Source organism: Cuculus canorus, chromosome 18 (genome assembly GCF_017976375.1).
Source record: "Cuculus canorus isolate bCucCan1 chromosome 18, bCucCan1.pri, whole genome shotgun sequence".
Taxonomy (NCBI): Eukaryota; Metazoa; Chordata; class Aves; order Cuculiformes; family Cuculidae; genus Cuculus; species Cuculus canorus.
The window spans coordinates 9,535,244-9,562,607 of record NC_071418.1 but is presented as its reverse complement, the minus strand read 5'-3'; the positions used below and the strand labels follow the sequence as shown (position 1 = coordinate 9,562,607).

General features: G+C 42.7%; 1 protein-coding gene across 2 annotated transcripts in view; it reads left to right on the top strand.

Moving 5' to 3' along the window:
- The window catches only part of MYH10 (myosin heavy chain 10), a 92,156-nt gene that overhangs the window by 56,805 nt on the left and 7,987 nt on the right, over positions 1–27,364 (top strand). For both annotated transcript variants that reach the window (XM_054083146.1, XM_054083145.1), the window contains 23 exons: positions 1,211–1,329; positions 1,762–1,914; positions 2,641–2,814; positions 4,555–4,728; positions 6,417–6,531; positions 10,160–10,353; positions 10,617–10,738; positions 11,059–11,128; positions 11,228–11,388; positions 12,002–12,110; positions 12,193–12,324; positions 13,680–13,886; positions 15,072–15,209; positions 15,854–15,977; positions 18,148–18,319; positions 19,416–19,628; positions 20,254–20,398; positions 21,780–21,986; positions 23,264–23,368; positions 24,386–24,538; positions 24,842–25,090; positions 25,644–25,856; positions 26,217–26,429. In XM_054083146.1, coding sequence (XP_053939121.1) covers positions 1,211–1,329; positions 1,762–1,914; positions 2,641–2,814; positions 4,555–4,728; positions 6,417–6,531; positions 10,160–10,353; positions 10,617–10,738; positions 11,059–11,128; positions 11,228–11,388; positions 12,002–12,110; positions 12,193–12,324; positions 13,680–13,886; positions 15,072–15,209; positions 15,854–15,977; positions 18,148–18,319; positions 19,416–19,628; positions 20,254–20,398; positions 21,780–21,986; positions 23,264–23,368; positions 24,386–24,538; positions 24,842–25,090; positions 25,644–25,856; positions 26,217–26,429 — 3,662 coding nt within the window. The remainder of the gene's footprint in view (positions 1–1,210; positions 1,330–1,761; positions 1,915–2,640; positions 2,815–4,554; positions 4,729–6,416; positions 6,532–10,159; positions 10,354–10,616; positions 10,739–11,058; positions 11,129–11,227; positions 11,389–12,001; positions 12,111–12,192; positions 12,325–13,679; positions 13,887–15,071; positions 15,210–15,853; positions 15,978–18,147; positions 18,320–19,415; positions 19,629–20,253; positions 20,399–21,779; positions 21,987–23,263; positions 23,369–24,385; positions 24,539–24,841; positions 25,091–25,643; positions 25,857–26,216; positions 26,430–27,364) is intronic.

Here is a 27,364-nt window from a genome sequence, read left to right as displayed (position 1 = left end):
GTGCTGCATGGAGGAATATCCTTTATATGGTATCCATGATGCCACTGTTTTCAAATTATTCAGAGCAACCTGATGGAGCTAAAGATGCTCACTGCAGGGAGATTGGATGGGATGACCTTCATGGTTCCTTCCAACCCAAACCATTCTGTGACTCTATAATTCTTGAGCTCAGAAATGCTCCTTACAGTGAAAGGAATGCTCAGTTCTGTGATGCTGATGATGAAATTGTGTTGATTTGTGAACCCTTCTAATGGATGGCCAGACAGAGGATCTCAACATGAAGAGCAAGTAGTGGTGTGTTTAATACCAGCAGGGAAAAAATAAATGCAGAGGAAGTTCTTCTATATTGGCATTCAAATCCATTTCCCAATGGCGATTTGTAAAAATGGCTTTTTTTTTGATGTTGACAGTAAACCAAGGAGCTGTCAGACTGCAAAGCGAAGGGGTTAAAGTGCTTGCTGGATGGTGTGGAGGGCTTCCTACTAAAGGGCAGCACTTACCCGGGCCTAAAAATACCACCAGCGTCACTCTCATTTTTAGCAGTATGGAATCATAAACACCTCACCTACTGGAAAATGTATTTAGCAAAAAGAATTGAGGCAGTAGGGAAGTGTAATGATGGGGTGGGTGATGTGCTCTTTCAAATAATGAGCAGGACCCAGGAGAGTTCAAGCTGTCTAAAGAAAGGGTGCTGCTGCTTATGGTGTTGTTCTGTATGAAACACTGCAAACCCATGTTTTAAATGGTTTAAACTGAGTATTTTGGTGTAGTTTGCAGTAGAAGAATTACACTGGCTTACTTCCCTGAATTGAAGCAGTTTCTAAGCAACCTTTGGTAGGATGGAGTTGGGGTGTGATGTCCTCGTGCTTATTTTCTGGAGATGAGAAAATGGATGTTCCCTATTGAAGTAACTACATGAATGCTTGCACGTGGGCAGTGGGCTGCAATTTCATGAACTCTTGTGTTTCTGCCCCCCTCACCCACACCAAGGCAGTTCAGTGCTGTGCTTCCCTAGAGCCTTCCCTCAGCCTCCGAGGTGGAGGTCCTGTGGACATGGGCTGTCCACCCGAAGCACAGGAGTGCATTTTTCTGCCCACCGGCTGAGCAGCTCCATGTTCAGTTTTTCACTTCAGTTTTCAAGCCTTTGTCAGTACCTTGTTTCAGCAAGCTGCTATGGTGGGTTTAAGGCTTCCCTTTCTTTGATCTCCAGTCGCACAGAAACTCTGCCACCTGCTGGGAATGAACGTGATGGAGTTCACCCGGGCCATACTGACACCGCGCATCAAAGTGGGCAGAGACTACGTCCAGAAAGCCCAGACCAAAGAACAAGTGAGTTTTGATGCTTTAAAAATGAAGTGAAACTGTGCCTTATGTTGATTTGCTCTAAATAAGGAAAACTGGAATTGACCATGTACTACCAGCAACGCTGTTTAAGCTCACTGTCTTTATTAAACATTCTTATCTAGTTAAAATCAAAGGTAGAATAGAAGAAATCTTTCCCTCTCCTCGACCTTCTCCTGGTTTCATCCTTCAGTGCCATCGTCACACGTATTAAACACCCAGAGAACTTTTGGTTTCCTGTGGAATGATTTAAAACTAAATTTAATATTAATCAAACTACATCCTGTTCCTACTGCTTGTTTTCATTCCTCAGTGTTGTTAATACCATCAAACTTCTGTTACTTTATTTGTGATAGCATCCAGGTCTGTTCTTTTGATGACTTGTCCAGGATAAATAAATGTTCCTGTTTGGATTTTCAGGCTGACTTTGCGGTGGAAGCTTTGGCAAAGGCCACCTATGAACGTCTCTTCCGCTGGCTTGTTCACCGCATTAATAAAGCTTTGGACAGGACCAAACGACAGGGAGCATCTTTTATTGGGATTCTGGATATTGCTGGATTTGAAATCTTCGAGGTACTTCAAAACACTGCTAATCAGTTTTCTCTGTTCCCTCTTAATGTGTGTTTAGGACTGAGTGCAGTGCTCCAAGGCTGCGAGAGGGTTTTGCTTCATAGCATGCAAACACTTCGACAAACCTGAATTACCATGCCAAAAAGTCATACTGCAGTCTCAGTTGTTCTTTTTCTCTTTTTTTCCCCCCTACTATATATAATTTAATTTTATCTAACAGGGAACATGGGATTTGAATCACAGAATCATACAGTGATTTGGGTTGGAAGGGGCCTCAAAGCCCATACAGTCCCACCCCCTGCCATGGGCAGGGACACCTCCCACGGGATCAGGTTGCTCCAAGCCCCATCCAACCTGGCCTTGAACACCTCCAGGGATGGGGCAGCCACCACTGCTCTGGGCAACCTGGGCCAGGGCCTCCCCACCCTAACAGCAGAACATTTCTTCCTAAGATCTCATCTCAATCTCCCTTTCTTCAGCTGAAAATCATTCCCCCTCATCCTATCCCTGCCCTCCCTTATTAAGAGCCCTACCCAGCTTTCCTGTAGGCTGTTTCTGTACTGGAAGACTTTCTCTAGTTTGAATAATGCGTTTTCCAATTTTCTTTACAATACATTTGAACGTTGCAGTGTGTTGGGGAATTTCCTTGTAAGGTCAGATTTTTGCTTTCCAGTTCTGTGATAAATCCTTCCACTGAATCGTTCTTGCTTACTACTGTTATTTTTGTAGCTGAACTCCTTTGAGCAGCTCTGCATTAACTACACCAACGAGAAGCTTCAGCAGTTATTTAACCACACAATGTTTATCCTGGAGCAAGAGGAGTACCAGCGAGAGGGCATAGAGTGGAATTTCATTGACTTTGGACTGGACCTGCAGCCTTGCATTGACTTAATCGAAAGACCTGTAAGTTTGGGCATTAATAATGCTCTAAGGAGATTAAGTTCCATTTCTGGTTTGTCTTTTACTGCCTGCAGTTTGTGCAACTACAGAGATTTCTTGCAGTTCTGTCACAAAAAGTGAGTCAAGGCTGAAATCCAAAGTTTCGACTACCATGTGTTTGTGAAAGGATTTATACTTGGGGGATTTCATCCTCATATTAGGGTAGAACACTGTTCTTGAAGATATTAAGCTACCATCTTTATACTTTTTATCCTAATACTAAGGAAGTTTTATTGTCCTGGCACTCCCATATTCAACACTGCCTTTGCATTATAAGGGGCTTTGCCATGGTGACAGCTCTGTTCGAAAGCTTTTCAGTGCTCATGGTAAACTTGTGCTTCATTTGAGATTAATAACAAAATTCCAGAGCTTTGTTTAGGGTCAGGTATTCCCCATAAATCTGCCTTTTGAACTTGAAAGCAACATCTTAAGGGTGATTTTAAAGATATTCTTTTGGTTGCTTGTTATCTGGAAACTGCAGAGGGCTCCAAGGAGCAGGAAAAGGGAGAATGGAGATTGCTGTTCCTGAAAGTTACTATTCTTCACACCTTGGAACTGTTCTGTCATAATATGATATTTGAAATTAAGTGTAAGGCCTTATGGTTGCTTCTCTCTACATTTGGGAGGGGGTGTTCTAGAACCCGTGTCAGCTGCCAGTGATGCTCTGCATCCTGGAGGGCAGGAAAGCCTGTGAGCCACACTGGTGGGTTTTTTAGAGAAGGAAAAGGGAAATCTTGTTTCAGTTATTAAAGGTTTGAGCTTTGTGTGTGGAACTTCAGGAAATTCTGCCTTCTTGGTATGTAAAAATCTCTGTCAAAAGGGCCGAGGAGGGCAGTGGGATGTGTTCCATCTGCAGAGGTGTAGGGGAAGATCCTAAAACGCATCCAAGAACTTAATTTGTTTTTTTACTCTGAAAAGTGAATGTCAGTACCTCCAGAATTGTTCTGTAAATGTGCTGCCATGTAGCAGCCACACAGGAACGTCTCTCTCCAAATATTTAAATTTTACATTGACTACGAACTTTTGAAGTGTAAGTTATTAAACCCTTTTTCCCTATTGCTTTGCTGTGTACATCCTTCTGTCTTCCTTGAAGAAAATGAGCCTGCCAAATGATTCTACAGCTGCAAAATGCAGACAGTGCTTGTTCCCTACTTCACTTTAAGAATAAACAAACCTTCAAGTGCGGTGCTTAAACTGTATGAAAGGAGGAGGAGTATCTAAAACGACAGGCTGCTCATGCTGAGCCTGCTGAATCTCTCAGGATGCTGCTACGGGGCTTGGCAAGGGGAGGCTTCATGGCTGCCACAGTGGTGTCGAGTGGCTGGGAAGGATCATTGTCTTCAGTTTAGCCCACATTAGTGTGGCATTAACAACTCTCGAGATGCAGCTGAGCTGCTGAGTTACGTACATGTTGCCAAAACGTTTGGAAGGTAGCTGGATGTTACCTATTCCAGACTGATCAAAGCAGGGCGCTACGGAGTGCCCAATCAGATCGCTTGTCTCTGGGTCCAGTGTACATTGGAATGAGTTTGAACCAGTAATAGTCATTCACTGAACTGAACGCCCCTACTGCTTGATTTAATGTAAATTAAATTTAGAATCAGTTTAGGCAACTTCTGATGGTGGTGTTCATTGGTATGTTCTAAATACAAAAATTTAGAATGTATAAAATATTAACATAGATTAACCCCAACTGGCTTTCAGGCAAATCCTCCTGGTGTGTTAGCGCTGCTGGATGAGGAATGCTGGTTCCCTAAAGCTACTGACAAGACATTTGTGGAAAAACTGGTCCAAGAGCAAGGAACCCACTCCAAGTTCCAAAAACCAAGACAGCTAAAGGACAAAGCGGATTTCTGCATTATCCACTATGCAGGGAAGGTAAGGGTTAGATGCTAAATTCTTGGTTAGAAATGTTTGGTTTGGGAAAGTACCACCTGGCATCACTACCAGATTCTGAGAGGCTCCTGCAGGAGGGTGGCTGTGGCTCATTTCCTTGAGCATATTCAGGAGTGCTCTAGTGGAGCTCTTATTACCAAATAGAGCTGAAAATATAAATTACTAATAAATTAAGCAAATATTTTAGTTTCCTTTTAATTTTGTTGTCAGGTCTTGCAGATGAGTTTCTTCAGGTTTCATATAGAAAGGAATCTCTTCTGAGTATCTGTTTCCCAGTTGATAGCAATGCTTGAAGTAGAGCTGGGTCAGCACCCTCCTTACTTGCACCTCCTCAGTTTGTCGGCTTGTCTGTATGTCCCTTTTATAGCTAAACCTATAGCTTTGGTCTTACTGTCAGTTCAGTCTTTATTCTCCTATTGAGGGACGGAGCTCAGCTGTGATGTGAACAAGTCTGTGAAATAGCAATGTGATTCTTGTCAGCTTTGTGTGGATCTATCATCACTGGATCTACTCCATAGGGCCATGCTGTGGAATTAGTTTTGTAAATAGTTAAAACTTAGTACCAGTTTTTGCCCTGATACTTAGAAGAAATTGTGTGAATGGTTGAGCCATCCTTTCATTTTCATTTAAAGTGTTAATAGCTTGGTGTTATCTGTTCTTTGATGTCAATGGTGCCAAGCAGGGAGCTGTAGCAAAAATCGAAGTAAAGAAATCATACGTTTTATTCTATCAATATTTAAAACTCAGAAATAGTGAAATCTTTGCTGCTACTGCAGTTAATGGGGGACAAGTTGTGGAAAACAAAAAGGTTACCTTTAGATAATGTGAATTAAACTAGCTTGGTGCCTGACTACTGGGAAGGGGTTCTGGAGAAACTTGACTTCTGCCAGACTGGGCATTTTGGGATCCTGATGCCTCCTCCTCTGACCGAAGGCATCTTTGTTTTCCACCAGAATGGGTATTTCCTTCCAAACTACAACCGTTTGTGTAAGAGTTTACACTGCAAGAGGGATTGAGATGGCAGTGGATTGGGTTTGGATGCTGGAAGCTTTGAAATGTGGCTTTGCTTCCAAAGCCTTTATTTAAAAATAGAAAAGTCGTTGTGTTTGAAGCAAACCCACACCAGTCTAGAGGGAGGTCTTGTTGGACTTGGGGAATCTTAGGGCTCTCTTGGGTCAGGATGAAACCATGCTGGTTGCATTAAGTTTAAGCTATAGTTTAATTACAAACCATAGAATTGGTTCTTTCAAGATAAGAGCTTTGTTTGTTTTCTTTTGAGAACAAAGTGTTTTGAGCTCTAGTAAAACTTGAAAAAAATCATGTTGCTGCACATCCTTGATTTGCTTTCCAGTAATTTAAATACAGCGATTAAGATCTGCACTGGAGCTTTTTTACATCTTCTCAGCAAACACTGAAGCCTTATTTTGGCAATAACACTGAGCTGAAAATGTGTAACAGCAGCAAAAGTCCCATTGCTAAATTTTAAAGAAAACTCCCATTTATTCTCTCAAAAGAATAATCACTTCTCAAGGTGCTTTGAACTGTGGAGGCACCACAAACTCATGGCAAGCAAACATCGAGAAGAGAATAGGAGGAAAACATCAGTATAGTATATCAAAGGGGTTTTGTGCTTGTAATTTGAGATCATGTGCATGTTGGCTTCTCTGCAGGTGGACTACAAGGCAGATGAGTGGCTGATGAAGAACATGGACCCCCTGAATGACAACGTGGCTACACTCTTGCACCAGTCTTCTGACAAGTTTGTTGCAGAGCTTTGGAAGGATGGTAAGAGATCATGCTGAGTACACAAGTTATTAGTAGTTTACCTTGCTAGATGAGTGGGGTTTTGTGCCTGTTCCCTCCTCACCCTCCACCTTTATATTGTGAATATCTACAGTGTTTTCTCTGTTGTTTAACACCAAAAGTACAGGAAGGAAACTGGTTTTCACTGTGGTCCCTTGCACATGTACCATCTCAAGTAGCTGCTTCTCATGTTCATTATTTGAACTGGTATTCGTTTACTGCTCGTTACCCTTTGTAAAGTTCAATCTGCAGAACCTTGTCCAGTGCTCTTAGCTGGAATTGCTGCAGTGAAGTCCTGAATGTAAACAGCTCGAGTGGTGCTTGTTCAGAAAATGTTGTCTTGTGTCAGCACCAGCACAGTTGTTTCTTGTGTGGGGTGGCCATACCCTCGAAATCTGCTGCTCGTAAAGTAAAACTTGTTAACTGCTATACTAGTGCTTAGATACTGCGTATTGAAATCAAATCAATCTTTCCCTGTGGTAACCACATGCTGCGGTTTAGCTGCTCTGCCTGTGTATCAGCTGCAAGTATTTATCAATGCTTTTACCAAAATACCCCAAGAAGCAGAAACAGCCAGATAAACACGTATAAGGACTTTTCTGTTCTGGTTTTTAATGTCACAGTACCTTCATTAGTGTGTATTTATATGCAATAGTGTATAAATCTTGTAGTTCCTTATTGCGAGAGGAAATAAGTCCTGTGATGTAGACGGTGATGTAACGTGATGATTTACTTTGGTTAATGCTGAGTTTCCCTCTTACTCTAGGCAATAATGTTCAGCTACAGAGAGCATTTTATTGACTGTATAAAGAACTTTTTAGTGTGGAATCTACTCCTTCCCTTCTGAGTACACGTTCTGGTCCAAATACACAAAACCTGTTTCCCCAGATAATTGCGATGTGCATGGAATATGTTGTGGCCTGATTGCTTTTGTAGCAGAGTTAAGTCTGTTTGCAATTGATGAACCTGTTCTGTATACTAACTGAAGTGTCTTGTGTATCTGCTCTTCTGTCTTTCTGTTTTTGCTGTTTCTCTGCCTTAGAGATTCAGAATATTCAGAGAGCCTGTTTCTATGACAATATTACTGGTCTCCATGATCCACCAGGTGAATGGATATCAAAGCTGTAGGCCTACTGAAGGCAGGGCTGTCGTATCCACAGGAAACCCGTTTTTGCTCGTAGGCTTGCATGAACTTTTCATTTCATGCTGAACTGAGGTATTCCTCCACCAGGCAAATGGTCTCCGAGTGCGTACCTATTCCGTTGCTGCTGCATACATATAGCATCTCTATTAATGCACTGCATTTAAGCATTGCAGATAAAAAGGTTTGTTGCTTCCTAGTTCCATGTTGAGATGCAGGATTGCTTCTTAAGTGATAACTCTGGTAGCTCCAAGCATTTGAGAGAATGCCTAAGCTTTGTACCACTATCAAGCTTCTTTCTGCAGTCCAACATTGACGCAACTCTGGAACGCTTTAGAACGTGGATGTATTTCTGGCAGGAGAGCTGAGGGATGTATTGAAGTATCAGGATGAGGCTGCAGTGATGGTGGGGGTAGTGTGGGATAGAAACTTCTTCCAGACTTGTTGGAATTTTAAAACCTCTTAATTTAAATATTTCCCTTTGTAGAAGCTGCACACGAGTTTTGGGGTTTTTTTTATGCGCTGAGAGGTCAATAAATTCAGTTATTTGGAATGCCTTTTGGAAGACGCTTTAGATAGTTTATCCAACCTCTATCTCATCCTTCCTGTATTGCTCTCCCCAGACTTAGAAACACGTGTATGTGAAGGCTCTGTCTTTCTACTACAGATCTTGACTTGGGTTCTCCTGCTCCACATGACACATCACATCCTCAAGGAAGGGAGTGGTGGTTTCTAAAAGAATTGTCAGAGGGCTGGAGTTCAGAGCCCTTGGTCAAGGGGTGACTGGGCAGTGCTCGCTGACAGCTCTGAACCAATAGGGAAGGCTGCATTGAACTTTATTTCAATGAGGATTATCAAATAAACATGTTACAGTTGGGGGACAGAGGGTAGTGAAGCAAAAGACGTGCCATTAGCAGGTATATCTACAAAATGTTAAAAAGTAGGTGGCCAAATTAAAGCTGGATGGTGACCGGTCATTCGCGGAGTCTGATGGGTCCGTGTTTGATATGTCCCAGCTGTTCTGCTCATCCTCTCTAAGACACTCAGTAATGTCTGTCCCGTTCCTGGTTTAGAACGGAATTCTGCCTCAGAGTAAATATTTGGGATGTGATCTTACAAACAACTTACCACCTCTTTATTCTTCTAATTTAATAAGCTGCTTAGATTCTTGTCTGCCAAACTGTGTGGAGGAGCTGGACCCTGCTCTGTGCTACGTGCAAGACTCAGAAGTGATTACTTAAACTTGTTGCCGTGTATTTTCCTGCATTTAATTCTCTTTTTTTTTTTAATAGACCTTTGAAAACCACTAGAGTATGAAAGAAAATATTGTCACGTATTTGTCATATACAAAACATATTCTGGTAGCAAAGCATGGTTCCCTCTGTCTTGGTTTGAATGAATTTGTAGGTAACTTCACCAAATTGGAATTGCAGCCTACCTAGAGTTGCTTGTTTCTGGCTGGCCAGCTCAGATTCTGCGGAGAGCCAATATATGTTGTGTATTTGCTCAGTAAAGAAATGCCACCTGTGGTTATTAAGGTGTTCAGCTATCTGTGTATTTTTTAGTGAGCTATTTAAATGTTGACATGCATTTGGAATTACTTTCATGGTTTTGGCCTAAAGGTTTTAATGATGGCAGTCAGATTTGTGCCTCTGAAGAAGAAACCATAAAAATCCTTACCCAAAATGTTCCAAAGATCAAAGAAAAGTTTCTGTCTGGATGCTTTATGGGAGATTTGAAGGGCTTTGTGTGCAGTTTTCCTGGTTTAAAACTTGTCTTTTGGCAAGAGAGGCCTGCGGTTGTATATAGAAAACTTGGAAGAATGCTTCAAAACAGCAGACTAGAGAGTCTGGCAGATACTTTTTTTCCCCTCTTGTCACTGAAATAACACCATTTCCAACTCTTCTGTAAATACTTCTGCTTTCAAATCACTCTTGAGTAGTCAATGAAACTCAGATTTAATCCCTCTAATTGCCGTAAGTGACTCTTTGTTGTGAGCAAACATGCACGGATGACAAACTCCAAATAATCAACACAGACACTTTCATGGAGTCACAGAAAGATTTGGGTTGGAAGGGACCTTAAAGCTCATCCAGTTCCAGCTTCCAATTTTGCATTGTAAGAATTCAAATCATTGCCAGTTTTCAGGCAACTTTCTATCTCTTGGAAGTTGACTTCAAATAAAGAAAATGGCTTTATCGGTCATGTAGAACTGCAAGTAAAGAGCTGGATACTTCTAGTCTGTATCTACTAAAGCTACACTGTCCCGCTGTATAAGTTTGTGGCTTTTGTTTCCCCTGCTTTCGCACAGCGTCCCTAGAACGTGCTGACTGCCTTGCCCTACCGATGGCGTCTTCCGTCCTTTGTTCCGCAAAGCTTCTGCTGCTGCACTGTTGCTCCTCCTCCTGCCTGTCTTTTTACCTGACAAATGTTAAAGTCCACTTAATTATTTTCTTTTGTCCTTCCTAGTGGATCGGATTGTGGGTCTGGATCAGGTGACTGGAATAACAGAGACAGCGTTCGGGTCTGCGTACAAGACCAAGAAGGGCATGTTCCGTACTGTTGGCCAGCTCTACAAGGAATCTCTCACAAAGCTGATGGCGACGCTGCGGAACACCAATCCCAATTTTGTTCGATGCATCATTCCAAATCACGAGAAAAGGGTACGTACTGCAGACCCCTCCTCTAATCCTTTCTTTTTATTCGTCTTTACATGCATTTGAAGTTATACATGCTGTCCGTGTCTTCCTTTCGAAATCAGAAGCCAGGTTTCCCAGAGTTTTCACACTGGTCAAATATCGGTATTCCTTGCACGTTCCCCTATTTAGGTGGTTGTCTTTGTAGAGGGCAGTCTAAAACGCTTAAATTAGTTTTTCATTAATACAAATTGGAAGACTAAAAATTAATGCTTGTTTTGTTTGTCCAGGCTGGAAAATTGGATCCACATCTGGTTCTAGATCAGCTGCGTTGCAATGGTGTTTTGGAAGGAATAAGGATTTGTCGACAAGGATTTCCAAACAGGATAGTGTTCCAGGAGTTTAGGCAGAGGTAATGGCCAGAACAGCTTTTTGGGGTTTTGTGAGATAAAAATTCCTTGTTAAATCATTGAAGACACTCTGTATCCCCATCTCATCTGGAAGAAAATCCAAATCCATGTGTGAGGTCTTGAAGTTGCTTGAACTTGAAGCAATTAAATGGTACAGGTTTATTCTAAAGACAACCGAGAAGGTGAAACAGTCTACAATGGATGGCTGGAAAAGCTGTCTGGAGAAATCCCCTAGCTCTGCACTTGGTGACTGCGGCTTTGTGGATTTATATTAACATTGCTTAGTGTTGAATGTAAAGGTGTTTTTTCCTTTGACTTAAAGGTACGAGATCCTCACTCCCAATGCGATTCCAAAAGGTTTTATGGATGGTAAGCAAGCCTGTGAGCGCATGGTAAGTGGTTACACTTAAATGTTGTTCAAACGTTGACAAGTTGAAACAGAAATTGTCCTTTTCTTGATGTAAGAACAATGTTCCTACCTGTCTGTTTAGATCAGAGCCTTAGAGCTGGACCCCAACTTATACAGAATTGGACAGAGCAAGATCTTTTTCCGAGCTGGTGTCTTGGCACACTTAGAAGAAGAACGAGATCTGAAGATCACAGACATTATCATCTTCTTCCAGGCAGTCTGTAGAGGATACCTGGCTAGGAAGTATGTGTGTTTTTATGCTTTGATCTTCTTGTGGTCATCCTAAGCCTCTTTGATAGGGAGATTTGTGTTTGAGCTTCCATTGCAGGAGGGATTTTCTTGAAGTGTGGTGCCTGTTGAACTCTGGTTGTACCCAGCATATTAGGTGAATTTTTACCTAATAAAAATTAGCTCTTTCACCCCTTAACAGTCTCTCCTTCCCCCAATCTTGCCTTTGTGACACACGCAGCTGCTTACAGGGTAGCTGGCGGCTGAAAGGAAATCTCTCCTCCTGCCCCAATGGAAGTTCTTGGAGATACTCTGGAAAGCTGCTTTTTTGAGATTAAGGGATAGTTCAGTGTCTGATCCATCCTGCGTTCATCTTTTTTAAGACTAAAGTATCTTACGAGTAAGAACAAATAGCATTTGCAATTATTACTTTGAAAATGATGAGTCAGGCTTTTGCTGTGCCTCTTCATATAAGGAATGAGTGCTCATAAATCAGTGTAGTCACTGAAACTTAAACTAAGCCTATTTATGGTCTGCAAGTGTTCCAGGGTTGGGTAACCTAAAAATTAAACATAGACAGATGATCAGCTGCATTTAACACAAAATATTTTGCTCTTTCTGTCTTCAGGGCCTTTGCAAAGAAACAGCAACAACTGAGTGCACTGAAAATCCTGCAGAGGAATTGTGCTGCGTACTTAAAGCTTCGGCACTGGCAGTGGTGGAGAGTCTTCACAAAGGTTCATTATATTCTGGGACTTCTCTTGACATCTGTAAACAGGTGAATGCCGGTTCTCACTTGTTCATTTCCAATCTTCACAGGTGAAGCCTCTCCTTCAGGTCACTCGTCAAGAAGAAGAACTTCAAGCCAAGGACGAGGAACTAATGAAGGTGAAAGAAAAACAGACAAAAGTGGAGGCAGAACTTGAGGAGATGGAAAGGAAACATCAACAGGTTTGTGTCCAAGATCAGTTTTTGATATCTAGAATGTGAATTGCACCTTATCCCATCTGAGGGAGCCGTGCTGGGGGGAGACTGAGCAAAAGCATTGAGGGTCGGGTGAGCTAACTCCTTTCACACCAGCTGAAAGCTGGAATAGGAAGCTATAGCGTGAGCCACTCCTTGAGGAAAGCAGAAACATCACATTAATAAAGCTAAACCTTTTTAGGTTAGGTTTTTAGGCCTTCCCTAGTTCACAGGAGAACTTCAGTAGAGATGTCACTCTCCTTTTCATAGTTGTTTCCAGATGTGCATGTGCTGTTTGAGACATGGGAAGCAATTATGACAATTATTGGACAAAGCAAAGTGGATTTATCCTGCTAGGTAATATTGATATCAGTTTAAAGGAGACCTGAAAGAGTGTCGGTAAAGATAAATGTGTATTTATCACTGTGGTAACTTTACAGATCTGACAGGACTGAGATGGATATCAGGAAGGTCAGAGCTTCAGTTCCCGTTGATGAAACGGCAGGGAGGCCTGTGAGGAGTGTCTAAGGTTACTGGGTTTGTCTTAGTTTGGGAATAGGAGCCTGAGGGGTGACCTCATTACTCTCCGCAGTGTCCTGAGATGGGGAACTGGAGAGGAAGACTGATTTCTTCTCCTTGGGATCACGTCAGGCTGTGTGAGAATGGTCGAAAGCTGCACCAGGGGAGGTTCAGACTAGATGTTAGGAAGCATTTCTGTACCTGAGAGGTGGGTCAAACACTGGAACAGACTTTTTAGAGAGGAGGGCGATACCTCACGCCTGTTAGTGTTTAAAAGGCGTTTGGAGAATGCCCTTAATAGCCTGCTTTAACGTTTGGCCAGTGCTGAAGTGGTAAGGCAGTTGGACTGGATGATTGCTCTATGTCCCTTCTAGCTGAAGCTGTTTTATTGTCAAGTTTATCCAGCAAGAAATGATGTGTTCCAGTTCTGTTCCAGTAACTCCACATGTCAGCTTCAGCCCAGCTACCCACAGCACTCTTCTGCCTCTGAGTGTGAGGAGCAGCCCAGGAATCAGGCACTTCCCTCACCCTTGTGCTGCTGGTAGAACAGGGCAGGTGGAGGAGGTGAGGTGGGATTTATTCCTTAAACTGGGAGGACAAGTGAGTGAATGTTGCTATAGCAATACTGCAAAAGCTGGTGTCTCCTGGCCTGGTGGTAAAGCCCTCTGCTAACCGTCTTTGGGTTTGGATGTTGACCAGGGAATCAGAAATTGGAGCAGAACTTGGCCTTTAACTAACTTTGTAGTTGTCATATGTATCATCTCTTATGAGATACTTTGAACTGTTGTTTTCACTGCTTTACTAACTTTTGTGGATGTTTGCAGCTTCTAGAAGAGAAGAATATTCTCGCCGAGCAGCTACAGGCTGAGACAGAGCTCTTTGCAGAAGCTGAGGAGATGAGGGCTCGCTTGGCTGCCAAAAAACAAGAGCTGGAAGAAATTCTCCATGATTTGGAGTCCAGGGTTGAGGAGGAAGAGGAAAGAAACCAAATATTGCAGAATGAGAAAAAGAAGATGCAGGGACATATTCAGGTATGCTTTTCAGTAACTGGAGATGGAAAAGCAGGCAAACAGTGTGGTTAAGGATGGGCAAGCTTCCTCAACATCACTGCAGCACAGAGGAATTTAGCTCCCTTGCACCACGTGTGGAGAAAAATGAATTTGAATTGCTTCTCTTCTTTCCCTGTGTTCAGCTTTATCTGCCTGTGGTCTCCAGGCATGTGAGGGGGAGGGAAGCAAGAGAAAAGTCAAAGTGTCCTGTTGGTAGTGGTAGTGGATGCAGAGAGGGTGTTAAAGGTAGCAAGTGCTTTTGAGCAGGGAAGAACTGGATGACTGCATGGGGCTTCCCTGCTTCCTTACAGAAACAAAGACTGACGGGATAATGTCACTTCAGGGAGAAATGTTCCTTTTTGATTTAGTGAATATCATGAAGACTGTTCCTTCTTTGACTTTGACAAAACTAAGACAACTTCATCTCCTCCAGGTCCCTTGGGGTTTTTTTGGTACAAGTCAAATGATTTTGATGCTTCTTTTGAATAATGGGAACTTGGAAAAAGAGAATCCCTGAGAACTTAGCTGTCCTTCAAAGTATTCGAAGGAGAAACAAACACCACACTTTGCAGCTCTTGATGCCTTTTAATAAGTGTCCATTAATGTGGGGCTGAGAATCTTATTTAAAACCACAAATTAATAGAAGTACAATAAGTTGTTGGTTTTCTAGTTGTATCTGGCCATTTGTGCTGATATCTGAGCCATTGCAGCTGCACTACTGAGATCTGGACTCATACTGAAGTCAGAAGTTCTGTGATGTCTCTGCCTGGACACATGCACTTTTATTCCAGCTGCCCTATTTGGGTGCAGTCTGCTAGGAAATCTTTGACGCTGAAATCTGATCTGCTTTGGTTATCATTAAGTTGAATTATTTTGTGTTTAGATTTAGGAAAGTGAAAAGACCCTGGTGGGAAGTGAGTGTTTCTTTCCTAGATGGCTTATCTCAGCCAGAGCTGAAATACAGAGCATAAAAACTTCCATGTGTATCACGTGGCCCTTAATTTCATCACCAGATCATTGATGTTATAAATAAATCTAAAAAAGCAAATGCACTTTTATTGTTAGGGCAGGTGGCTTTTCAAAATAATACATCTTTTTCACCAAGTTAAATAAAGGAATAAGTGTGTACCCTGGAAAAGGCACAGATGGAATTGCCTTTCTTCCCAGGACCTAGAGGAACAGCTTGATGAGGAGGAGGGAGCTCGACAGAAGTTGCAGCTTGAAAAAGTAACGGCTGAAGCTAAGATCAAGAAGATGGAGGAAGAGATCCTGCTGCTGGAGGACCAAAATTCCAAGTTTTTAAAGGTGAGACCAGTCTGCATGGTGGAGATTCTGCACGGAAGTGATAGTAGTGCCAAGTAAGAGGTCCCAGAACATCTGAGACTGCTGATACGTTATCTATAAAAGCTGTGCCTGAGACTTGTGGGGTTTGAGCCGGCTGGAGCTGAGACACTAGAGATCCTTTTGAACTGACCTTCAAGAGGAAGGTATTTGCCACACATTCTTTCCAGCTCCATGAATTTCCCAAATGTGAGAGCTAGAAACAGTGTTCATCGTTGCTGCTGTTCTTTGCAAACAGATTTCTAAAAACCTACACCAACTGCTGTCCTAAGCCAGGCCTCCCGTGTGTTAAATTCCAAGTGTCACTTTCTCTTTGAGCACCCTGATCCAGTGGGAGGTGTCCCTGCCTGTAGCAGAGGGGTTGGAACTGGAGGGACTTTAAGGTCCCTTCCAACCCAGACCATTCTATGCTTCTTGGAAAACAAGTGTCCATCTTTCTGTCCTAGTCCAATCGATCCTTAATATTGACAGGTCAGTACCTTGAAATAAAACCCATATGTTAGTCACTGCGTGAGGCTCTGTATGCTTTTGTCTCTTCAGTTATTTGTGCTGCTTAGTCTCTGCAAAACATGTCAGAAGTTGTTCTTTCTCCCCTTTCTCCTCACTAGGAGAAGAAGCTGATGGAAGATCGAATAGCTGAATGTACTTCTCAGCTGGCTGAAGAAGAAGAAAAGGCCAAAAACTTGGCCAAACTCAAGAACAAACAGGAGATGATGATCACTGATCTGGAAGGTTTGTTCTTCTTACTTTGCTATTGACAGATTGGACATCATGCTAGAAAGGAATGAATTGCTCACTATGGTGCACACAGCATCCAGTCTGTCTGCCAAGCACAGCCTGAGATGTAGATACATAATAGCTGTTATTTTTGTCTCCATCTTGAAAGAAATTTGTGTCACTTGCAAGATGTGTTGTAGCTGGCAGCTCGGTTGTTCTCATGTTTAACTGGTTAGGTTTTCATTTCTGAGAATCCATTGAGTTTACAGACACACTCAGAAGTTCATGTTGCTGTGTGCGTTCCTTGGTAACGAGGTAAAACGTTTGTCTCTGAGGACGTTGCTACACTTGATATAATAACCATTAGAGCGACGTATAGCTAGGAGAACGTTAGCAGGCATTCATCAGGCTTCCAATATTTTTTGAATAAGCCACTTGGAATGGTTTTGTTTTTCTTAATGCTTTGTTTATCTAAAATGGTTCAATTTCTTTGACCATTCATTTCTGAGTGTTTTGCCTAGGTTGGCACAGGCTACCCTAGCCCTATATGTGACCTTTTGTGATTTCATGGTTTCTTAAATTACTTATGGCTGTAAATAGCCATTGTGCAACATCATTAAACTAAGGCGAAGTTGCAAAATATAAGGCAAAGTTGCTCTCTGTGTCCTAATTTGGAAATAGCTTTTTGACTCGCTCCACTGTGACCTGTCTTGCTGCATATTTTAAAACTGATGTGGTTATGGAAGAAACCCAAGTTTTAATCTTATCTGTATAGGAAGGCCTTGAACTCGTAGGGATCATAGGTGATTGATGTACTTTCCCTTTAAAAATCATACTCTGAGACGTTAAGATGGGCATAAGTAAGCTTTGCTCGCTGGAAAATTAATGCTTGAGTAGTTTTGTGCTCAAATCAGGACTAATGTTTCTGAAGATACTTGACAGCCATGTTCAGTTACGGTACCATTCCCACAGCGATGAACTTAGACATGGAAATTAAAGCTTAAATATAAAGCCTGTAATTTCTTGGCTAGTAAAGCACAGCAAAATGATATTTACTCTTGGAGATGACTCAAGAAGCCATTAAGGTATCTCTGCTGGTGTCTTGGCGCTGATATTGGGGGGGGAGAAAAATCTAATTCAGTTTTCCATGAACTTTCTCAATTACAAAATTGGGTCTTTTGACACTCTTCCAGCTGTCACTCACCAGGAATATAATGTGAAAAGAGAGGGAAAAGTGCTATTTTTTTAAGTAAAGTACTGTTTAGAGAAAAACAGTGTTACATGAAATTGTCTGGAAAATCCCAAACAGCCGTGAGTGGCTCCAAGAGGTGATTCCTGAACATCACTCCTGTCTGTGTAGAAAGTGTGGCAGGCATTGGAAGGGTGGGAGAGAAATCTGCACTGAGTACCCACAGTGTTAAACAAGTCTAATAACTTTGGTTTGTGCTAATACTCTTCTAAGCAAAAGCTCCCCATGCATGAAGAGTATTACACACCCAGTCATTATCTAACTGTAACGATGCAGCCAGTCACTGTCTTAATCAGACAAGAGGCAGTTCAGCTTGGCATGCTTTATTGCTGTGGCACTGATAACTGGGTGGCTTTCACAAAGCAATACCCATGGCAGGAGTGTCTTGGCTATAGCAGTAAAGTACCGGAAGCTTGGGGTTGCGTGATCTCGCTAAATATCGATGGGATGTCTGTGGCTCAGATGCTTGCAAAAATGGTTTAGCTGAGCTTTGTGTCAGCTGTGTTGTTTTCCAGTAGACCTTTTGCAGTCCAGCCTAGCCGTTGCAAAACTGTGCAAGCCAGTGTTTTTTCCACCCCATAATTGATTTTCGTTTTTGAATCTTGATGTCCGACTGTCTGGCCTAGCAGCTCAGACTGCTCTTCTTTTAGATCCCACTCCTTATTTGCTATCAAGATTGTATTATGTTTCTTTTCCCCTATTTCAAACTATTTTCTCTACTCATTGACTTTTTGCTGGACTTTCTGTCTAAATCACGCAGTTCCGTTTTGCTGTTTCACTTTTTCCCAGCAGCCCTCCTGCTAAAGACCAGAAAAGGAGTTGACACAGTATAACTTAAACTTCCCACCCTTTCTGCCGTCCCGTGACCTTGTCCTGAATGTTCTGAAGATGGCAAGGGAAAAAATTGCATACAAATACAATTCTTTGTTCCCTTAGAGCGCTTAAAAAAGGAGGAGAAGACCCGTCAAGAACTGGAAAAAGCCAAAAGAAAACTTGATGGTGAAACCACAGACCTACAGGACCAAATAGCAGAGCTGCAGGCCCAGATTGAAGAACTGAAGATCCAGCTGGCCAAGAAAGAGGAGGAACTGCAGGCTGCTCTCGCCAGGTCAGAGCACGATGGTGCTTATGACTACAGACATGTGGCAGTTTCATCTCACTGCAAACGTACCAGAACTGGGAGCACTAAAGCAGAAGTCAGTTCACGTTTGTACCAGAGCATCTCTTGGACACCAGTGCTGTGTGTAGACATGGCAAAAAAAGTAATTCAGTGTTTTATTGGCAGCCTTGCTCTACAAAGCTGGAAAAAAGTTTTCCCAGGGTGTAAACAGTGTTTGGGCTCTAGAAGCTCTTGGGAGAGAAAAAACACAGTGAAAGGTTTAGAGCACAAGCCTTATGAGGAACAGCTGAGGGAGATGGAGTTGTTTAGTCTAGACAAAAGGGGACTGAGGACGGGGGACCTTATTGCTCTCTACAACTACCTGAAAGGAGATTTTAGCGAGGTGGGGTTGGTCAGTTATCCCTGGTAGCCAGTGACAAGACAAGGGGAAAAGGCCTCAAAATGCATCAGGGAGATTTAGGTTGGATATTAGGAGGAATTCCTTTACTGAAAGGGTTGTCAAGCATTGGCAGAGGCTACCCAGGGAGGTGGTTGAGCCACCATCCCTGGAGGGGTTTAAAAGACGAGTAGATCTCGTACCTGAGGGCATGGTCTGATGGTGGACTGGATTGATGGTTGGACTGGATGATCTTAAAGGTCTTTCTCAAATGAAACCATTCTGTGATTCCTCAGTGAGTCTCCTTAATAGAGTGTTTCAGTGACTGGATAGGACAGACATCAAGGCTTGTGTGGCGATCTCACAGTCATGTGTATGATGGAAACTAAACATCTTTTGGATTTTGTGAGTAATGATCTATAATGCCATGGGAAGAGAGAATTCTACAGGCGGTGCGTTTTGGGGACTGTGAGTTCCATAAAATTTGAATACTTGGATGTAAACTTGAAAGCTGGATTGTTGTGAGTGTGCTTGTCGGGATCTTGAGAATACAGTAGCGGTTTCTTTCTAAAGCTTGAGAAAGGTCTATTTTATTTTAGTGGGAAAGTTGGGTACTCTTTTTCTAACTGATTTAAATAAGGCTGGACTGTTCCGTGAATAGACATGAAGCTGTGGAATCTTATTACCTGTTGTGCCTGTGTTTAACAGAGGTGATGAAGAAGCAGTTCAGAAAAACAACGCACTGAAAGTGATAAGAGAGTTGCAGGCTCAAATTGCAGAACTCCAGGAGGATCTCGAATCTGAGAAGGCATCGCGCAACAAGGCAGAAAAGCAGAAAAGAGATTTAAGTGAGGAGTTGGAGGCTTTGAAAACTGAACTGGAAGATACCTTGGATACCACGGCAGCACAGCAAGAGCTGAGGTAGGATTGTAAGAGATGTAAGAGAGCACCATTAAAATTCATGGCCCACAAGACCAGGGAAGTGATTGTGCCCCCTGTACTTCGCATTGGTGAGGCTGCACTTCAAATCCTGGGTTCAGTTTTGGGCCCCTCACTACAGAAAGGACATTGAGGGGCTGGAGCACATCCAAAGAAGGGCAAAGGGACTGGAGAACAATATGAGAGGTGGCTGAGGGACCTGGGCCTGTTTAGCCTAGAGAATAGGAGGCTGAGGGGAGGCCTTACCACTGTCTACAACTGTCTGAAAGGAGGTTGTAGTGAAAAGGGTGCTGATCTCTTCTCCCAAGTGGCGGGCAATAGGTAGTGGCCTCAAGTTGCACTGAGGAGGTTTAGATTTGATACCAGGAAAAATTTCTTCCCTAAAAAGGTTCTGAGGCACTGACTGCCCAGGGAAGTGATTGAGTCACCATCCCTGGAGGCGTTTAAAAGGTGGGAATGTGAGATGCTTAGGGATCTGGTTTATTTGTGGACAGGTATAGTTGGACATTATTTCAAACGTCTTTTCCAACTAAGCGATTCTGTGATTCATCTATAATTTACGAAAGACTAAAATGTTGATTTTGATAACCCTTGGTGCTTCCTCTAGGACAAAGCGTGAGCAGGAGGTGGCTGAACTGAAGAAAGCAATTGAAGAGGAAACCAAAAACCATGAAGCACAAATCCAGGAAATCAGGCAGAGGCATGCTACAGCACTGGAGGAGCTCTCTGAACAACTTGAACAGGCCAAAAGGGTGAGCAAAAAAGGAGTTACAGAAATACACTCTTCTGCTTCAGGAATTTTTATCAGTATCGTAAATGCTGTGGGCCCTTCCACTGACACCTGCAGAGCTAAGTTATCCTCTGTATGCATGTAACGATTGCAATTAATCAAATCTGTCATGCTTATTTGAATATATTGCAACTATCAGACACTCTTGACATCTGTCTCAACAGTGTTCATTAGCCTTGGTAACTGTGCACTTAAAGGTAAATCATGTAGTCCTCTGTAGGAGATCCCCAGCAGTCGCATGCTTTTCTGATGGAAAGCGGCTCTGCGTGAGCAAACTGCAGAACGATTCCAAATAAGGTGACTGTAATGTCAGCACTCGGGAATAATGAACTGTGACTGCAGGTAGGGTAAACGTTCTTCCAGCCACTCTTAACATCACGCTTGTGCTGTGACCCGGAGGGCATCTTGTGCAGCTGCATGGCTGTATTGTCTCTCTCGTAACCACCACCAGCGCAGCTGGGAAGTGTGGTTCCTGCTGGAGCAGCTTGAGTGGCTTGTTCAGAAGTAGAATTATTCCAACACTTCTGAAAAAAAGGGTTGTCTTTGGTTTGTGAAATTAGAGTGTTGGTCATTCACAAATACACGTGTGAACAGTTCATGTACTGTAGTGATACTTTTATGTAGGGAATGCATCACCAGCTTCCTTACTATTTTAAACTAAGGGAGAAACGTTTTAGCTGAAGCTGGTGGAAATCATAGTTTATTCACCTGAGAATCTTATGCGTGTCTCCTGCTCCTTATTCATTAAATACTCCTGAAAAGAACATGACAAGATGGGAAAATACCCTGTAATCTTAAACCAGCAATTCTGTGATGAGATGGTGTCAGTTCTGGTGCTGCAGGAAGAATGGCACTGCAACATCCCAATTATTACTTTTTTAAAGAGCCTTTTGACAAATGTCGGTGCGGTGGTGGTAAGTGCTTTGTTATCGCTTCCAGGCTGCTGGGCCTGCTAAAATCAGGGCAGCTTTAGTCGATATCTTTCCTTTTATTTCTGAGAGATGAGCCGTGCTGATCTGGTAATGGGCACATTCCTCCCTACTTACAGCACCACTCAAACAGTCCTTTCACAGTACCCATGTCCCAGATCTTGTTGAATTCATCATCTGGGCCTCCCTGTTACCTGTGATATCCAAGAGGGGAATAACTTGCATTCAATTGTTCTTTAACGTACACAGAACACTGCATAGCAGCGTGTTAAACACTCCCTGCTTACAACTTGCTGAGTGTTTTCTTTTATCTCTGAACTTGCAAACTTGGTTTGCCCTAGCAAATATTTTGTAGCAGGAAATTGTAATCATATGTGACAAAGCGTTGAATTTCTTTCCTTTTGTCTTTCTTAGTTCAAAGCAAATCTTGAAAAGAACAAGCAAGGCCTAGAGTCGGACAACAAGGAGTTGGCCTGTGAGGTGAAGGTGCTGCAGCAGGTCAAGGCAGAGTCTGAGCACAAGAGGAAGAAGCTTGACGCTCAGGTGCAAGAGCTGACTGCTAAGGTGTCGGAAGGTGAAAGACTGAGGGTGGAGCTGGCAGAGAAGGCTAACAAGCTGCAGGTAAGACTGTATGAAAGTCCTAAACTGCTGGAAAATAGGCAAGAAACTACAAGTCTTAATCCAGAAATGGCTAGGAGAAATGACTGTCAAAGATGCAGCTGGGTCTCCAGGCAGTGAACCTGTAGTGGACATTACTCTGTCGTGTGCTCTCATGTGGATATTAGGGAAAATTTCTTTATTGAAGGAGTGGTAAAGCCCTGGCAGAGGCTGCCTGGGGCAGTGGTGGAGTCTCCATCCTTGGAGGGGTTCAAAAATTGTGTGGTTGTGGTACTTAAGGACATGGTTTAGCAGGCATGGTGGGGTTAGGCTGATGGTTGAAATGGATGAGCCTTTAGGGGTCTTTTCTGACCTTAATGATTCTCTGTATTTAAGGGGCCTTCAAGTAGTGATGTGCCTCAGGTGGAGAGAGCTGGACAGCCGTGACATTAATTCTGAACTTTTTGGGCTATGTGAGAATGACAGTGGCTTTTAAACATTGCTTCCCATCACAAACACCAAATCCTGTCGGAGGCTCTGCGCAGTTGAAGCTGCCAACAGCTGGCTTGCAGGTTTTTTGGCTTGGATATAGAATTGAATACATTGGGCCAAATTCACTCATAGATCTGAGCATCAGTATCAGTACTTGTTGGTGATGGCCACGGGTTTCCTCTTGTGCCTCAGTGTTGGAAGCGTGGCAGATAGAGATGGCAAGTAAAGGCTCACTTTTCTGGGAAATTATAGATAAAGTGGACAAAATCAAATGCAGTCAGGTTTGACATTTAAACCACAGCAACAAGTAGTTTAGGTAAATTGAGCTGAAGTACTTGAGAAAGGGAACAGCCCAGTTCTTTTCAGAGGAAGCTTTTGGCACTCTCTCACTCTATATAGAGGTAGTATAGCCTAAACCAGCAGGAGTTGGCACTTGCAGGAACCTTTTCTCTTACAGCTGGCACAGATAGTCCTTGAATTAATGGTCCTGTAATGTAATAAAAGATACGGCCCTGTAATTGAAAATAGGATTTAAGTATGGATGCAGGTATTGGAATGACATGCTTAGTGCGCAGCATGACTGACTTCTGTTACTTTGTACCACTGAAGTTCAGGACTAACAACCAACTTGAAGCTTCTATCTGAACTTCAATATTTTTAGTTTGTGTCTGTGCCCTGGGATCTGTTGTTATCGTACCAGGCTTGGAATTTGGTGAGGTTTTGTGTTCCAGAGTTCCAGCTGCCAGTGGGATGTGATCCTTGCCGTGAGTCAGCTGCGTGCTCTGACCTTTCAACTGCTTGCTTTGCAGAACGAGTTGGATAATGTCTCAAGCCTCCTGGAGGAAGCAGAGAAGAAAGGCATTAAGTTTGCCAAGGATGCGGCTAGCTTGGAATCTCAGCTTCAGGATACACAGGTGTGTGTGCAGCGAAGCTTGAACTTTGCGCTGTAGCTTTGTTCCTCATTGAAATGCTGCCTGCATAACAGAAAAAACATTTTTCACTCATGGCTTGGAAAGTCCCTTGGGTAGAAGCTGTGTTTTCTACTGAGGTCTAGTGAGATGTGCTGTATAACAATGGCTCGGCTACACAAGGGAGCCTGTTTCTTATTCTCTAAGATTCTTCTTATTCTCTAAAACTGGAGCCTTTCAGGTACTCTTTTATTTCTTAGTCTCTGTGGGAAGATTTGTATTAAATCAGGAAAGCCTTTTCAAGCAGAACATTAACATAAATAAGATCCTTGGGGTGTAGGAAATGCACGAGGGACAATACCCCATCTTTTACTGACAGCTTTGGTTCTTAAAGCTGCTGGTGTTTCATTTTGAGTTAAATAACACAGCTTTATTCAGGTATTCATCATTGAAATATATTTGACTACTTGAATGATGTTAATCACAATTAATCACAATTAGAGAGATCTGTGAGGAACAGGAGGGGGAAAGGGGATGGTGCTACACCTTTTGTTCATTCCTCTTATGACAGGAGGTTCTACTGCTGAATTACAGCTGTCTTTAAAGTGACTTTAATAATGCAGCAAAACTTGGAAGCGTGCTGCCATAGCAGGGTTCGCTGCTATGGATTCTTTCTGGGTGGTTTCAAACAGGTACTCTGTGCTTGTCTGAAAGAAAAAAAAAAATAAGTTTTGAGGGTGACTTCTGTGCTCATCCTTTTAAAGATGGAAAACTATCATCTATTCTCTTTTGGAACAGACAGTGGCATGGGTTCCCTGACCAGAAATACACTTTATAAAGGAGTAACTGTACCCAAAACCCAAATTACAGATGTTTTCCTAAGCACATCCTTTTACAAAAACACTATGAGGAAAATAATCAAACCTGAAACTTCCCAGGGAGTGATGGAGGGTGGTAGCCCAGGACCACCACTAATGCACTGTGACCCAAACGGGATTTTGAATGTGCCTGTTTGTGTGACAGGAGCTGCTTCAGGAAGAGACCCGACAGAAACTCAACCTGAGCAGCAGGATTAGGCAACTGGAAGAGGAGAAGAACAACCTGCAGGAGCAGCAGGAAGAGGAAGAAGAGGCCAGAAAGAACTTGGAGAAACAAATGCTCGCCTTGCAGGCACAGGTACGCTGTAACACAGAACAAGACTTCTGTAAGGCCTGCACGTTCCAGGGGAGAGGAATTGTTGCCCCAAATCTCCTGGAAAAACGCTGTGTACTTTGCATGTGTGCCAGGCCAGGTATCTGAATAAAATGTCCTGTGGCCTTTCTCCATCACAGGAATGACTGCAACCAGCAGGACTTAGTCCTGCTGGTTCCTGTTTCCGTGTTATTTGAGCTAGCAACAGCATTCATCTCAGGTTTGTGCTTTTCCTTTTTTCCTCCTCATGATGCCTAAGGAATTTTATTTTGTTTTATTAAATCTCAGTTGGCTGATGCTAAGAAGAAGGTAGATGATGACTTGGGAACCATTGAAGGTTTGGAGGAAACTAAAAAGAAATTACTGAAGGATATGGAATCCTTGAGCCAGCGCTTAGAGGAGAAGGCGATAGCTTACGACAAACTGGAAAAGACAAAGAATCGCCTGCAGCAAGAGCTGGATGACTTGATGGTGGATCTCGATCATCAGCGCCAGATTGTTTCAAACTTGGAGAAAAAGCAGAAGAAGTTTGATCAGGTAGCGTGCTTTCTGTCATCTTCCTGCTTGCTGTGACCTCTAAATAATGTCTTGTTTATAACAACATATAATAGACATTACTGCATAAATGAGCCTTGGAATAACAAGGGTCTGACTGGAGCAGTGGTTATCGATAAAACTTTTGTGAGCAGCTTGGCCTTTAAGAGCAACTTGTCACTCATTTCAGTAAGCTAAATGCCAGCTTTGAGTCTTGTTAATTTAAGTCATAAGCTCTTTATATGCAAAAAAGGAAATTATATGGAACCAGAAGCCTGACCTAGAGTATTATTGTAATGCCTCAAGATAGACAAAAGAAAGATGTGAAGACTCAAAGATGAACACAATATAGAACTGATTTAATCCAGATTAGGAGCTTGTTTCTCTCATCCCAGAGAAGGTGTAGCTGTTTTCTAGCACTTCAAGACTGAGACTAGACAGCTTTCGAAGGCAATTTAAACTTAGAGTGTTAACCACTTCATTGACTAAAATACCTGAGGCAGGCAGGACCTGGTTATAGAACTTATGAGATGGATTAATTATTTCTTATGTGCAGATGCTGGCGGAAGAGAAGAATATTTCTGCCAGGTATGCAGAGGAAAGAGATCGTGCTGAAGCAGAAGCCAGGGAGAAGGAAACCAAAGCACTGTCTCTGGCTCGGGCTTTGGAAGAAGCCCTGGAAGTGAAGGATGAGTTTGAAAGACAGAACAAGCAGTTGCGTGCAGATATGGAAGATTTAATGAGCTCTAAAGATGATGTGGGCAAAAACGTGAGTACTTTTCCACACCCTATTTTATTCATTACTGCACAGGCAATAATGCAGTAGATTTGACACAAACTTAGGACTTTTGAAGCTGATTCATAACCCAAAATTCTGGAGGAATTAATGCTTAGGATAAGGGAGTGCTTTTTATCAGGCCTTTTCAAAAGATGTGAGAGTGTAGAGGGCAGAAGCTGCTGGCCAGTGATGGATGACACCAGATGTAGGAGCTGATCTTGGCACTGCCTTTTCTCTCTTTAGAGATGTTTGGGCTCTAATACAGTCTGAGAGGGGCTGCTCTGCCTGTTCTGATTCAGAGCATCACATGTTGTGTACGGGAAAGGGTCTGATTTAATGCTCTTGGCTTAGGTCCATGAACTGGAGAAGTCAAAGCGAACTTTGGAGCAACAGGTTGAAGAGATGAGGACTCAGCTTGAGGAACTGGAAGATGAGCTGCAGGCTACCGAAGATGCCAAGCTTCGTCTGGAGGTGAACATGCAAGCCATGAAAGCGCAGTTTGAGAGAGATCTGCAAGCCAGAGATGAACAGAATGAAGAGAAAAAGAGGATGCTAGTTAAACAAGTAAGTGTTTTACTGTACTTCGTAATGGGAAGGGTGTGAGGATCCTTTGAAAAGCTCTGTGGTTTCAGTGATCATTTGCTACCAGAAAAATAAAGCCTTTTGCTTAAAGATCCCACCTTGTAGAAATTGCAAGCAGCCTTCTTTATGATAGAATAGGTCTTGAGAGGACTGGCCACTGTAACTGTTAATGTCAGCCTGCTCATGACAGTCCTCCAATCCAACTGGATTTTTCCTCAGAAGCACTCAGCACACACATGGCTCTGGCTCCAAGCTAGCTGCATGGGTGCCCTTCAGGCCCATCCTGTTTGGTGTACAGGAGCAAATCCACATACACCAAAAGAGACTGAAAGACTGTAAGTGAACGGTTCCCTACATGAAAATCATGGCAAAGATTCCAGATTTATCAGACTCGAGTCTCTTCAGATCTGCATTGTTACTAGAATTGTCAAGGAGTGTCTTTAAAATCTCATATTTGGAGGTTCTAAATCAAAGTTTCTAAAGCTTTAAGGAAAAATCCCACCTATTATCTCAAGATTTATCACAAGAAAACAAAAACTTACAATTACTGAGCATCACCAATGTAGAGCGTGCTCTGAACTAAACACAAGCAATGGCTTGAAAGGCTGATGAAGTCCATTGCAGTGCAAAACTGCTCTTACCTTGCACTCGACAAGGGCTCTTGAGGAGCAAGACTTGCTTCAAAACACAGTATATTCTTTCACATTGTTATGCACTGGTATTTCTGGCTCAATGTTACTTATATATGAATTTGGCTTCGTTCATATTGGCTGGCTGCTGAGATACTTGACTCTTCTGGTTTGGTTTGGATGAAAGGTGTTGGTGTATGGGTGCTGGTGGCACAGCTGTCTCAGAATGATTTTGGTTTCTTCACTAAAAATTAGGTGATTCTACTTCTCTTCCTCTTAGCGGTTCAA